Below are 14,868 nucleotides of genomic sequence, written 5' to 3'. Positions count from 1 at the left end.
GTGCAAGTATAACACTGCATGACACAAACTCATGATGTGAAAACTTGATTTTTACTATGCACTGGATGCAAAATATACATTACTGTAATATACATCAGAATGGATCAACACTTTTGTCTTCTCAAATATGTGTCACACTACCTCATTCCATTCAATACTGTTATTTTGAGGTAGAATATATTTTCTATGACAATATGACAACAATCAAACAGAGTAAGTTTGCATGGAGCCTAAACAGACTTATAACATTAACTTCAAGATTTCCTGCCTTCTTTAACCTCACACTATTTGCACAGTGAAAAGACAGGTATCCGTTGCCCTCGACTCAGATGTTATCAGCTGCATTGATGTATTTCTGGAGGTATGTCTTGACTTCAGAGATGTGCATGGTCTCCCTGATGGTGCTGTCTCGGTTGCGCACCAGTAGCAGGCCATTCTCCAGCGTGTTCTCACTGATCATCACTGTGAAGAGCACGCCCATCTCATCATACCTGCAGACACCCATCAAATGCCGTCAAAAGGAGCCATCCAGAAGGGTGACGGGGTAAAATAGAACAGGGCTGTAACCAGTAAACAACGATACAAAAGCTAAAACGAGTTACTTGGTGTGCAACTGATCCAATGTTTGAGGCTCGAGGTACCCTGGCCACACGGAGATGTCTGCTTCAAGGAATTCTGTGAGCAAACCCTCACAAACCTATGAAAAAATACAAAGCACAAATTCTGATATAACATTTTTGATTATTACTTAACTTTGATAGTAATTTCCAACAAAGGCAAATAGTAACTGTGAAAGGGAGTAAATTAAAGTAAATCTGTAGGTTGAGCAACATTTTTACTGCAATGTGTTTCACTAAAATATTGCCTGGAGGCAGTGGACCCCAAGCAGTGGAGCCGGTCATCACTGTGAAAGAAAAAAGCATCTGCAAGGTGTAGTAAGATGCCTCTGTACCTGTCTCAGTTCCATAGTAGCCCCTTTTCCCATGTCTAGTGCTACTTTAACTGGAGCCAGAGTGGGATGGAGCTTCAGCACCTGTTGATCAAGCCCAGGCAGACTTTAGAAAGCTGTTTTCTTTTTTAGTCATGTTTTTTTGGTAAGCATGGTAGAGAAAGAAATATAGGGATCTGGCATCTATTAAAAAATGAGATTGACAAGACTCAACAAAAGTTAATAAATACAGTATGTTAATAACACATACAGTAGAAGTACAGTAAGTGCACTAAGTAAATAAATACAGTATGTTAATAACACATACAGTAGAAGTACAGTAAGTGCACTAAGTTAATAAATACAGTATGTTAATAACACATACAGTAGAAGTACAGTAAGTGCACTAAGTTAATAAATACAGTATGTTAATAACACGTACAGTAGAAGTACAGTAAGTGCACTAAGTAAATAAATACAGTATGTTAATAACACGTACAGTAGAAGTACAGTAAGTGCACTAAGTAAACCTTTCTTTGGTGAATCCTCTGCTTGCCGCTCCCTTTCTTTTCTAACTGTAGAGAGTTGAAGAGGTACGCTAGTACACCTCGGTCCATGTTTCCATTCACAGCTACGACATGTGGCACAACTAACTTCCGTCCGTCTTTGCACTGCAGGAGGAAACACGAGACATTGAATAAGTTTCCCCCCCCCCCATTTTTTCACAGTCATTGGTCTCAACCATCTTGTTGCTAATGGTTACGGACACACCTGCAGCTTGGCTCTCGCATTCCCGTGTGTCTTCAGCAGCTCAGACTCCCCCAGGTTCCACAGGGTTTCCAGGGGCTCCGATCCCCAGGGGAACCTGTACGTCACTTGGACGCCGCGGGACGCTCCACACTGCAGTTCTGCTTCCACAACATCAGTGGAGCTGAAGTCGGATGGACTCAAGGCAAACTGAGGCACATTTACTATTAGCAACTTAAGTCATGGAGTAAATGACACTGTCTAAACTAAAATGAAAACAAAAAGAAATCTAAAATGTGTAACAAATGATATACAAAAAAAATCTAATAATTTCACTTCTGTGTACTAGTGACACTAAAGACATATTCCTATAATGTGAAAGCAAAAACAGGGGGAGGCAACTTCTGCCAAAGTTTGCCCTCACCTTTCGCCACCACTTTAGCCGCTGCCGTGTCCAGTGATCCAGCCACTGTGAAGCGGTGCGTGGGGAACAGAACCACACCAGGGAGGCTTCAGTCCGCTCAGATGAGCTAGCAAAAAACAGGGTCCTGTTTAGACTACACTATAATTGCAACACAACTAGTCATTCAGAGACGTATGATGACAATTGAATGCAAGACAGACATGATTGCACTGTTAAAAGGTCTTTAAAGTTTAAATATTGTGTAAAACCATTTTGAGAATAACCTTAAACTTGATCCAAAATATGGTTATACGTCAATGAAGATGAAGAAGAACTCAAAAGCAGAAGACAAATCTGTATGTGAAATCTTGTGTCCTCCTCACCAACCAATGGCAGCTTTGTTTTGATCCAAGAGTTGGTGGCAGACGCCAGTTTCAGCGAGGCCAAAGGGTAGCTTCCTTTTAACCAGCTCCAGAGAAGGCAGACACTGCTCCAGAGCACCTTAAGCAACACAGACCACAAGCATCACCACATCAAGTCTAAAACCCCAAACATAGACATTGCAGACCAATGTTATCCACTCATGATCACCTTGGAGCAGGTTTGTACGGACTGATGAACTATGATGAAGCAGCTGCTGCAGCCTATCAACTACTTGGCTTTTGGTCAAGTCCTTGTTGTTAATGATTTGTCCAAAAGCACTGGCATCCACCAGCTTCAAACTCCCCGCGTCATTGGGGACATGTTGCAATGTGTCAATCCCAAACACCTGCGCTTTTGATCTAGTGATAGAGTTCCACCACTGATCTAAAATGTTCCTTTTTAGGTCCTTCCCCAGAGGTCCATAACTGCAGGAGTTTCCATGTCTGAGAGCCCGAGTATGAACCTCGCCAGGTGCTATGAAAGCGCGATCTGCACAGAGCTTCAAGAGAGTGGTGGTGAGGTCAGATTCGGACTCTTGGGTAGAATGCGCTCTGCTCAGCTGTAGCGCACATCGGCTACAGTAATTGCTACTTTGGAGACATATTTGTAATACACGTCTCCTTACACAATAAGTAAACATCTTCATGTTGGCATTGGTATATTCTTAAGAGAAACAATGTTACTGTAGAATTAGAACAGCAGTGTCAAACCTATCCTGCATTTATTACACTCGCGCGTTTTGGCGCTCCTAAAGTTAACGTTACATGGTGATGTTGCTCGGCGCTGTCCAGTCATCTGCTGTTGGGAAATTAATTAGTGTGTATTCTTGGCCAATTCTCCAGTGGTCTGTCAGCAAAACCGATATAATGCAACATCAGAATCGATATTTACAGACCACACGTGTAAGAGCCATGGCTCTGGCCATGCTGGCCATGGGGAGCGGACGGTTATGTTTTCGCAAACACTTTCCGGGTGTAGTTTGCAGTTCCGGGTGGAGATGTCTCCGACTTCACTTCAGACAGAATATTTCTTTTACTGTCTATGAATATTTCACGTCATATAAAAGCAATGACCATTGTTTGTTCATCCTGCTATCTCCACTAGACTACAGCACTGGTGGAAGAAAGACTTGCGAATATTGCTGTACATGCATTTTCTAATATCACGACAGAGAATGTCCGTAGACGGGCTCTGATCACAAGATCACGAGGAACGCTGGTAGTCCAACCACTAAAAGCAGTGTGGTGAATAAAATCAGTCACCACCAACAGTTCCTCTTGCGATAAAGTACCGGCAGACCAGTAATCTGTCAGGGGATCTGTCATCTGTAATTAACCGAGATACTGTGAAAACGTTTTATATTTAAAGCTGACATTTTCAGATTTGTTTGTTTGTGTTTTGTCGTAGCCTAATTATCTTGATGCTCACGTCAAACTTTTGTAGACTTAATTTTGGAAATAATGGACATGATTCATCAAGTAGATAGTTTATCGAGAGCATAGATGTTACAGTGTAAAAAAGGTAGGACATAAATAACACATTCTCCAAGAAAAAGCAACTTCAGGACCGAAAAGCGTCTTATTAAAAACATTGCGAGAGAAAACCAAAAGTTTTTTTGCGTAAAAGGCCTATGCATGGCTATCATTCATCTGCTTGTATGATTGTGACGTCACATAGCTTTGTTGTTTTACTACACGTGAGATGCTGTGATGGCTTTGTGTGGCAGGCAAGAGGACTCAAGCTCGTCTGACAGCAGCTTGTGATTTCCCCCACTAACAATTCGGACAAATGGACAGCTGTGAGTACTTTTGTCATAGGATAGTATTTTTCTTTTTAAATTAGGTTGTCTGGAATTGCAGACTAGACAAATCAAAGATTGGCAATACTGAGATGTGTAAAGCAGTCATGCTATGTCAATAAAGAAGTATGAAGCAGTAGACTACATGAAACAACACTCTGCAGTTATGATAGTCATTGGACAGCAAATCTACAGGAATTGGCTTTAGATAACTATTTTTCTCCCCATCATTGATTTTCTTTAGGCACTCAGACGGATGAGTTTGATCTTCAAGGTGAGGAAATGCCCTAAACTTAGATCATCTCAAATCAAATTGTATTTGTCACAATTTGTACATGCTAACATGGTTAGTCTACAGAGTCCCTCCTATGACTGTGCAATAATGCAAAGATATGTTTACAGAATGTCAATAAATGTGCGTATACAATATGATCAGATGTTAAGAGAATGCGTTGTCAAGTTCTCAATTCAGTATGTGTAATAGACCTGTGGATAAAAGCTTTTCCTCAGTCTCTCATTACTGGCCTCAAGACAGCTGTAACATTTCCCTGACCTTACCACAGAGAAGAGGCTATTTATTGGGATAACTGTTATCACTGTTGGTTTTGTTGTCTCTGGAACAACACCAAATTGTTTATGTCTTAATCTTTCTCTATTATTTTGTCACCCACTGACGGTCATTTACATCATCTTCAGACTGTGAGGTAAGAAACATGATAATGACTGAATGAATGACTATACCGGTACAAAAACAAGCTTTCTTATTGTGTAAAAACATTGAAACAATGTGATGTAACTGACCTGCACTTTTATCCCCTGATATTACAAAGTACTGCCTCACCACTGAAGATGATGATGATGAATATGAGTCACAGGCTGAGGCTTCTCTCAAAGAGCCTGTGTCTGATGGCCAAGGTCCACTCAGATACATGGACAGCAGACTTGCCTCAGTGGAGTCCTCAGACAACGGAACTTGTAGCTCGCCAACCCCGGTCAGGCCAAAGAGCCCATGGGGAGCATACGACCCATATCTGTCCATGGAGGTCAGAAACCTAAGTCTATCAGGGTGGTCAAGTCCTAAGTCCTCATGTGGTTTTCCAATAACATTTGCTGTAGTAACTTGAAGTGTGTTGCAGTCTAACTCCTTTCCTCGTATTGCACACAGGAGCTAGGAAAGTCTTTTGTGGGCTTCGCCTCTTTGCCTCACCAAATTCACAGGAAGAATGTGAAAAAGGGCTTTGAGTTCACTCTGATGGTGGCAGGTAGGGAAATGGCACGTTGTGTTATGGATGAAACCTGGCTATGTGGGGCCCCGTTCCGTTCTACTGTACACTGTGAAGTGGCTGGAGAACACAGTCTCACTCTCTTGCTCTTCTCTGGTCACTCAGGGGAATCTGGCCTGGGGAAGTCCACCCTGATCAACAGCCTGTTTCTCACAGATCTTTACAATGACAGGACAATACCCAGCACCTCAGGTACACCTGCTGGACTGTCCAAGTCTAATTCATCTAAGGGCATTGATCAAACACCCCTTGTAAAGTGTAATCATTAGGTGGAGTCAGGGTGTCTAATTAAAGGCTTGCTTTGATATATAATATGAAAGCACTAGATTGTCTTTGGTCTATCCCTTTGTAGAGATGTTAAAAAGAACAGTTGCTATAAACAAGAAGACATTAGACATTCAGGAGAAGGGAGTCAGGCTGAAGCTGACCGTTGTGGACACACCAGGATTTGGGGATGCTTTGGACAACACAAAGAGGTGCTGGAGGTGTTAACGGTGTTAAAGCCATGACGAGACAAGCAGTTTTTGCACATTTCTGTCAGGAATATGACTGGCGTTAGAAGAGTGCCCTAGATGTGTTTTTACATCATTGAGCAAAAAAACAAAACAAATTCCTTTCAACAGGCTTTAAAATACAGGGCTGATGTCTCTAAATCAAGTTTTATGTTAAGGTCTTCTTTGACATCAGCAGTTCTGTTGAAGCATAAGCCTGTGATTCCTTTCTAGCTATGAACCTATACTGGACTACCTCGATGAGCAGTTTGAAAAGTACCGTATTGATGAGATGGGCATGCAACGCATCCACATCAAAGACAACCGCGTCCACTGCTGTCTCTACTTCATCTCCCCCTATGGCCACGGGTAGGAGAGCACTGTGTTTCCCCTTGTGTTAAGAACAGAATTATGTTGCCAAGTCAACTGTATTTTCAAGCACAGGTCATGCTTTAGAGAGGGATTGTGTTGTACTTAAGCTTGATAGACAGTTCCTAATGTTTTTTATTTCAGTCTGAGGCCCATAGATGTGGCATTCATGAAGGGCCTGCAGGGGAAGGTGAACATTGTTCCTGTTATTGCCAAAGCCGACTGCCTCACCCAGGCAGAACTGCTACATAAGAAAGAAACGGTACATTAAAGTTTAGTGCATTGTGTGATTTCAATGGAACTCAAACACTATCAATTAAACACATCTTTCACCACAATTATAAACATATTACTAATAAACAAATGCTAAATAATGACTCTTGATTGCAGATATGGAGCGAGATCAAGCTTCATAAGATCAAGATCTTCCAGTTTGCAGATTGTGACTCTGATGATGACTTAGAATGGACCAGGCAGGATTATGAGATGAAGGTATATACCATCATAGACAGAATCCAGTAGTCTCGTTAGGAAGGAAATGCAGTTTACCTCACTGCAGCATAAAGTAAATTGCAATTGCTGATGCTTGTTTTAACATCAAAGCAGCATATATACTCGGAGTATGTGTTAACCTATGGTTTGGTATTGTGTGTACAGAATAGCATCCCTTTTGCTGTGGTTGGGAGCAATCTGGCGCTGAGAACCCACGGGAGAATTGTGCGAGTCCGGGCTTACCCATGGGGAATGGTGGAAGGTACTCATCCTCATTTTCACACTGCAGTAGATTCTTCAGAGCCTTTATGATGCATTTTAAATTAATGATTATTAATAATATCTATGCCATTAGATAGGATTGATTTAGTTGCAGCACTTGCTGAAATGACTGATTTTTCATTAATATTGTCCTTCTCCACATAATGCACTTATGGTTACTTGAGATATTCTATTACTATTATTTACTCTATTACAGCAGTACATTAAGTTTACTCTGTATCAACAATTATACCTCCTTAAATTAGTTCTATTTAATGAATTACTAACATGTAGTGAATCATCTTCCTCTTTTCGTTTTTTTTTGTGTTGTACAAGTTGAGAACCCCGCCCACAGTGACCTGGTCCACTTGAGAACTATGCTAGTGCGCACTCATATGCAGGACCTGAAGGAGAAGACCCACGAGAACCTGTATGAACAGTACCGCATCAGTCACATGCCGATGCGCAAACCCAGCATGCCATTCTAGTAAGCAGGCAGAGAGCCACACATCTCCACAGAATACCTTAATCCAGGTGTTTGAGCCGTTTGTGGCTTCACATTTTTGTTTCATTTAGGAATAGAACGGTCTGGACAGAAATACACCAGTGCAATAAATTCCAGTGTGCAAATAAGCAGCATTCTGTCAAAGGAGTCATTTCTCACAATTTACAGTATTTGCAATTGCAGATAGGATAGATAGGTACTTTATTGATCCCCAAGGGGAAATTCAAATGGTTTAACCTCTAAAATATACTGCTCAAAAAAAATTAAGGGACACTTCAATCATACACTGGATCGGTACTCTGACACTGTTTGGTTCTGAGCAGAAGTAAAACTTTTGAGTTTTTTTTTTTTTTTGCAAGAACTATCAGACATTCTGTGAATGTAGTTTCAGAATTGAGAAAAGGGTGGAAGGTTAAAAAAATGTGTTTTAACAATTGTGGAAAACTAAGTGTTCCCTTAATTTTTTAGGCAGTATATATTATAATGTATTACAAAATATTTAAATTCTTTGAGGTTATCTGATCAACAGTTTAGTTGACCAGAGCCCGGGATAACATTACACCACCTTGTGGAAAGAAGTGGTCATTACACTAAGATGATCCTTAACATAACCTGTATTATTCAGAGAACTCACCACAGCGAGTCCCCTATATTTTCCCTTCATAAACAAGAATAAAGACAGGAAAGAGATTATTTTCCTTTTATTTTTACTTCAAGGTCCAAGCCTGGCCTTCCGATCAAGTTTTAAACATACCACTTTAAACATACACTAAATCATGAAAATGTGCATTATCTAGTAAAAATAAATTATCGAGGAATGTAACAAATAAAAATGGTAAAGAAAGTGCAACTGGTTAGCTGCACGAGAGATCACTTGGACTTTTAGATACTTTTAGACTGCTGAAAAAAAAAAAAAAACAACTTCAACCCTGCTGGAGGCAAATAAAACAAAGAGTACAAAGTATAGTAATAAGATTTTTCTTCCTTAAACATAAAACGACTTCAAGGGCTTGTGCGCTCAAGTTTAGGTGTATACGAGTGTGTGTGTGTGTGTGTGTGTGTGTGTGTGTGGGAGAGAGAGAGAGTGTATCAATGTGTGTGAGTGTGTGTGTGTGTGTGTGTATGTGTATGTGATTTTACTGAGGGAACGTGGGGGGCATGGGGTAGGGCACCATGGGCTGTGGGGGCTGTTGAGGGGGCGCCTGTGGGGTGAAGGGGAACGGCGGGTGACTCATGCCATTCTGGCCTGCCGCCTGGTTGCCGCCAAACGGCTGGGCCTGGAAGTTCTGGTTCTGAAAGGCGGCGACCGGATTACCGGCGCCGCCGTAACTGTTGGCCTGTCCATTGTTGTAACCGTTGCTGTAGTTACCGGTGTTGCTGCCGCCCTTGTCATAGCTGTTGGCCCCGCCATAGCCACCATTCTGTGTCTTTGGTCCACTACCATAGCCCCTATCGTTATCCCTATCCCTAAAGTTACCAAAATCCCTTCTCCCCCCAGAATACCTATCACGGCGGTCGTCCTTATAGCCACCTCTGCCCCCTCGAGAGCGACCTGCAGGGATAAAAACAAAACAGAACGAAGGCAACTTAGAATTAACGCCGACAAAACTGGTCTAAGTTGAAGGTACCACAATGAAGACTTCATGCTTTATCAATAAGAATTTGTACTGTTAATATTATTTCTAAAAATAATACTAATAACATTTAATTGATATATAGCACTTTTCATGACACTACTATTAATGGGCTTCCACATGGACATCATGCGTTCCCAGCACCCACCTCCTCTGTCTTCCGCCATCTGGAGCAGCTTGGGGTTGATGGCCTGGTTGGCCTCGCGGAGGACAGAGATCAGGTCGTTGGCCTGCCTCATATTGTTGGGCGTAAAGAACGTGTAGGCCGTGCCCGTCTTTTGACTGCGGGCCGTTCTGCCGATGCGGTGAATGTAGTCCTCGGATGAGTTAGGGTAGTCATAATTGATGACAAATTTCACATCCTCCACATCTGGAAAGTGTTGCAGTGTGGCAAAAGAATGCAGCGGAATGCACAGGATTTTGCACACCACAACAGTCAGACCAAAAACACAAGTTAGCAAAGACTAGGAAACACTCAAGAAGGGGGACAAGACTGGACGCTACAAAAGGCAGACCTGAAAAGAAGGGGCTTGGGGTGGGGGGTGGATTATGAACACTGAGAAAGAGGACAATTAAAACAGACATTTAAAAAGTTACTACTCCAAGGGAATACTACTGTGGGAAGAGAGGAACAATGCACACTCCATTTTGTTTACGGGAAAAAAATAAAAAGTACGACACTAAACGCTTTTTACACTGCCTTTTTAAAGCTTACTTAAAAATTAAAACTCAAATACAAGGTTACAAATAAACTGGGTTCGAAGCCTTACCATTTTTAAGGAGTATGCATTCACTAGTCCTTTCCCAATGCAGCCAACTTTCCCCACAAATTGTCAAGTGACATCCAGGTGCTTCTACGCAGTAGGGCCACTATGCGCACTGGTGCCTCCTCATGTGCCGATATGAGGACGCTTCAGTGGGTTTTGGGGTCTGAAGGCCCTTTGCTTTGCGCTCTTCAGCACACTCATCAGAAGCATGCTAATAAAGGCCACACTGCATGTCTTGCCCAGACACAACAGACCAGCACTACTAACTTTAGAGGGGCGGGGGGACCTCAAAAACAGTCGATTCCGGAGAAACAAAAACAAAAAATTTTTGCAAAGCAAAAAAAAAAAAACTTGACGCGTACAGATCTTAGCCACCCCTTTCGGCTTTGAACAGTTTATATGGGCCCCCCGGCTCAGCAGTCTCGTCTAGGCAAGATTTTCCAGAAGCCAAGTGTTCACTTGAGAAAATGTCTCTCGCTGGCAGGTCTCGACATGACTTTTTACAAAAAAACACAGGTGAGGGAGGAACTTCGGCTTGGAATTTTTTTTTTCTTTGTCACTGATTGAGCTTTGCTTTCTCATTTTACAAACACTCGCTCCTTTGTTCTAGAGGTTTCCGCAGCCCCTTAACACATGTGCCAGTTTGTCACCAATTTGTGAAATGAGATGAAATTAATACCAAAGGTGTTAACTGCTCTCTCCATTTTCCAAGAACACCAGCACTTTTTGTAAGAAACAAAAAATGTAAAAAAAATAAATAAATAAAAAGAAAGAAAACGTAAAGCCCCACATGTTTGCCACACCCATGCTCTGACAAAGCTCCGCGAACGCTGTCAGTCAATCACTACCAAATCTACAAAACAACCACTTGCCATACAGTGCTTGACAAAATGCATGCAAGGCAACCAAAAATAACAGCAATAAAGCTTAGTTGTGTTTGCTTTGATTTTGAACTTTGACTTGGAACAAGGGCTGGATGAACTGCATTTAAAACGCAACCAAAAAAATATAAATATAAGTGTATGTATATATAATAAGAGACCCATGGAAAGAGAACAGGTTATATCAAGTAGTTGTATCAGAACAAGGCTTTAGCCACAATGCCTTTGGAAGATTACTGGCACACAGGAGCTTGAGCTCGGGACTTTTTCACCTCTCTAAGCGACTGGGTGGCAGCCAGTCGCTTCACTTCCAATAGTCCTCCTTCCCCCTCTGCAGACCTGGGACTTGTCATGCCTAGGCCCTGCCACAAAGACTGCACCTTTAGGTGAGAAAAACTCAGAAAATGCATAGAGAAGTTAAAGAAAGCAATAACACTTTCTTTAAAGTGAAAACATTTTGTTGCTTTTTTTTTTGTCTGACGTTGGGGATTTCTCATCTTTTGTGAAGAGGACGACACAAAGTGTGGAAAGAGACAAACAGTTCATCTACAGACATACTGACCGAGACCGCGGGAGGCGACGTCTGTGGCGATGAGGATGCATGCCTTGCCATATTTGAACTCTAACAAACAAGCAAAAAAAAACAAATTACATTACGAAATATGACATGATGTTAACAAACATCACAATCTCTTCCATAGATGCACAGCAATTAAAAATGGCAACAGCAATAAAGCCAAGTTGTGTTTTTGTTTTGTGGTTCTGAAGTTTGATTTGGAACAGCTCAGCAGTCATGCACAGCAGAATGACATTTCTGTGTGTGTGTGTGTGTGTGTGTGTGTAGGGGCTTACCATTAAGCACCCAGTCTCGCTCCTGCTGGCTCTTGTCTCCATGAATGCCCATTGCTGGCCAACTGCAGAACAAGACATGCAAAACCCTTAGATTCCAGTACATTCCACGCCAAGCAAATTCCAACAGTGCATTTTGAAGGTGTTCCGCTGTGTGCACTACAGTCTGGCAGCATTTCTTACCCATCTCGCCTCATTCTCCTGGTCAGCTCGTCACAACGCCTCTTGGTCTCCACAAAGATGATGGTCTTGTTCTCTTTCTCGCTCATAATCTCCTCCAGCAGCCTCAGGAGTCTGTGGAGAAGAAAAACTCCACTGTTATCCCTCTGGGATCCGCATAACAAACAAAAGCGAAGCATATGCTTTGGATCCAACGGCTCCCAATGCGGGCAAACGACCATAGACTCACTTGTCATCCTTCTCGCCGTCGTTGCACACGTCAACAATCTGCAGGATGTTGTGGTTGGCGCTCAGCTGCAGGGCGCCCACGTTGATCTGTACGTACTCCTTCAGGAAGTCCTCTGCCAGCTGACGCACCTCTTTGGGCCAGGTGGCGCTCCACATCAGAGTCTGTCTGTCGGGCTGAGAAGAGAACACAATAGAGTCAAGGGTTTGCTCCTGCCATGTTGAGGTTCTTGCATGGTGTAGAAGGGCCTTCATGTGTAATAACTTACTCGGATTTGGTCCACAATCTTGCGGATCTGGGGCTCGAAGCCCATGTCCAGCATACGGTCAGCCTCGTCCAGCACCAAGTAAGTGCAGCGCCGCAGGTTGGTCTTTCCGACCTCCAGGAAGTCAATGAGACGCCCTGGCGTGGCAATGCAAATCTCCACACCTAAAAAGTGGGTGGCAGCAATGTAAGTATGTGCCTTGCAAACGCTTCATTCAGCCAGTCATGCATTTCGTTAGTTTGACAGAATCAGAATGCCACCTCACCTCTTTCCAGGTCGCGGATCTGTGGTCCCTTGGGAGCGCCGCCGTAGATACAGGTCGTCTTCAGCCGCGAGGCTCGGCCGTACTCTGCAGCCACCTGTTGAACCTGCTGGGCCAGCTCACGCGTCGGCGCCAGAACCAGGCACTGGAGGAGAAGCAACAGATCAGCCAAATACCTCACCACAGACAAGCACATCATGACGACAAAGTGAGAACGAAAGGTGCAACACATGGGTGTACTTACAATTGGGCCATCGCCATGTTCAAGGAATGGCTGGTGATTGATGTGGACAATGGCTGGCAGCAGGTACTATCAACAGACAGAATAACAAATTAGAGATTGTAAGATTCTAGATTGCGTTTACACAGACACAGCTAAACGACTGGATGGGAGCCCAGCATTACTGCCCTCATAAAAACTTACAGCCAGTGTTTTTCCGGAGCCTGTCTGGGCGATGCCAACCATGTCTTTTCCGCTGAGGGCCAGGGGCCAACCTTGAGCCTGAATGGGGGTCGGGTCTGTCCAGGTTTGTTTGCCAATCACATCCATGACATAGTCTGAGGGAAGACAACAAAAATGCAGTCAACATCAGTCACCATGTGTGGGGTCAAAGTGGAGGGAATAGATGACATAACAGCAAGAGATATAATGCTGATAAGCACTTACTGGGGAAACTGGCTTCATGGAACTTCATGATTGGTTTGGGACATTCCCTGCCCTTAACCGTCACCTCTTTTGTCCTCCTGTACATCTCAACCTCTTGCTGTAATAACAAAAGGAAAACATTAAACCACAAGTCATGATTAAAGTCTGCTAGTAACTTGCACTTAAGACCCAAAGACTAACATTGTACAATATGGAAGCTTACCACTGATTTCCTTGTGACTTCAGGATGTTCCTTGTAGAAGTTCTTCTCGAACTTTGGGAGTTCGTCAAGGTTCCAGTGCTTTTTACGCAGCCTCTCGCCGGGATTGCCGAATTTGCCCTGAGGCGGTCCATTTCGACTGCCACCGAACCGGGGAGCGCCACCATAACTGGGGGGAAACGGACAATATTAGACAGAACATTGGGTAAACACATATACCTACCACGTGTGAGCCTGTCTACTAGTCACCCTTCTTGCAGGTACAATACATTGATCTCGTGGTCAAACATCACGAAACACTGACATCTTCATTTACTCCGAAAACTATCAAAACGTGATTGAGGGTGGAAGCTACACGCATTTATTTCTGCGTCACATTTTAGTCTCCTGCCATTTTATTTCTGGCCGGTAGAGGAACAAAGGAGATAGAAGCGGCCGGCATTTTGAAATACCTTCCATTTTTGCCACATGGTGACCTTAAAACGTGTAATTGGACAGTCTACGCTCAATTATAAAATAAACCAATTCAATAATGTGTAATGCTCTGTCGCCAATTGTAACACTTTTCGCCCAGCACTCACATTACACATCACTTCTTATCTACGACACAGACAGCACTGCTAGCAAGTGGTTGACCTAGCAATGGCTAGCTTACGTTAGCCTGCAGGCAAACAGTTCCCTCTCGAGTAAACTGCAACTCAAGGCACCTAACGTTAGCTAGCAAGATACCATGTGAGCAGCCTTACGTTCACGTTACCAAATACAGGTAATTTACTCTAACAAACTAAATTGGCCGTTTGATTCCAACTAAGATCCAACATCAAGGTTAGCCTTAACGAAAATGAAATGAAAATGCGCTTAGCTAATATTAGCCGTCTTCCGTGATAAACCAGGGACGAAGCTAACTAAATAGTTATCACGCTACATGATCATGAGGAATACATTCTCAACTTACCCCCTATCTCTACCACGGTCTCTGTCATTATATCCAGGCATTTTAAATTAAATAATAAAAAGGGATAAACAAAATAACAAACGTATTTCCGAAACAAATTCTATGTCGCGTCGTCCAACCAGATAGAAAATGGCTACGGAATATGCCGGTAGAAAAAAATGTGACGAACTGGATATAAAGGTCGCGTCACCCTCACAGAGAGACAATGTATAAGTACGCCGAGAGATTGCACTACTTGTTTTCCTTATTAGGAAGCGGAAGTTAGCATAACAGATGAGACTTT

At 42.8% G+C, this 14,868-nt stretch overlaps 3 protein-coding genes across 3 annotated transcripts; 1 reads left to right on the top strand and 2 right to left on the bottom strand.

The window, feature by feature from the left end:
* Positions 1–29: 29 nt before the first annotated feature.
* Positions 30–4,025, bottom strand: polg2 (polymerase (DNA directed), gamma 2, accessory subunit). The gene is made up of 8 exons (XM_076292860.1): positions 2,670–4,025; positions 2,462–2,579; positions 2,100–2,205; positions 1,700–1,885; positions 1,459–1,599; positions 953–1,033; positions 603–697; positions 30–491 (listed from the first exon to the last, which is right to left on the bottom strand). The coding sequence occupies exons 1-8, from the start codon at positions 3,145–3,147 to the stop codon at positions 326–328; spliced, it is 1,371 nt and encodes a 456-aa protein (XP_076148975.1). The 5' UTR covers positions 3,148–4,025; the 3' UTR covers positions 30–325.
* Positions 4,026–4,825: 800 nt separating this feature from the next.
* LOC143119475 (septin-4-like) lies at positions 4,826–7,683 on the top strand. The gene is made up of 9 exons (XM_076281019.1): positions 4,826–5,342; positions 5,465–5,561; positions 5,688–5,774; positions 5,935–6,058; positions 6,308–6,442; positions 6,587–6,704; positions 6,833–6,934; positions 7,100–7,196; positions 7,532–7,683. Exons 1-9 carry the CDS (start codon positions 5,229–5,231, stop codon positions 7,681–7,683), a joined length of 1,026 nt encoding a protein of 341 aa, XP_076137134.1. The 5' UTR covers positions 4,826–5,228.
* Positions 7,684–8,385: 702 nt separating this feature from the next.
* Positions 8,386–14,743, bottom strand: LOC143133049 (putative ATP-dependent RNA helicase DDX5). Its single transcript, XM_076292851.1, has 13 exons — positions 14,586–14,743; positions 13,634–13,799; positions 13,432–13,528; positions 13,189–13,322; positions 13,009–13,074; positions 12,768–12,909; positions 12,506–12,666; positions 12,241–12,413; positions 12,015–12,125; positions 11,835–11,896; positions 11,545–11,604; positions 9,483–9,704; positions 8,386–9,252 (listed from the first exon to the last, which is right to left on the bottom strand). The coding sequence occupies exons 1-13, from the start codon at positions 14,624–14,626 to the stop codon at positions 8,837–8,839; spliced, it is 1,851 nt and encodes a 616-aa protein (XP_076148966.1). The 5' UTR covers positions 14,627–14,743; the 3' UTR covers positions 8,386–8,836.
* Between the last annotated feature and the right edge of the window lie 125 nt (positions 14,744–14,868).

Source organism: Alosa pseudoharengus, unplaced genomic scaffold (assembly GCF_046254945.1).
Source record: "Alosa pseudoharengus isolate Yale_2024_CS ecotype anadromous, Long Island Sound unplaced genomic scaffold, YU_APseudo_1.1 YU_APseudo_1.1_scf_1, whole genome shotgun sequence".
Lineage (NCBI taxonomy): Eukaryota > Metazoa > Chordata > Actinopteri > Clupeiformes > Clupeidae > Alosa > Alosa pseudoharengus.
This window is presented reverse-complemented; position numbering and strand designations above follow the sequence as displayed.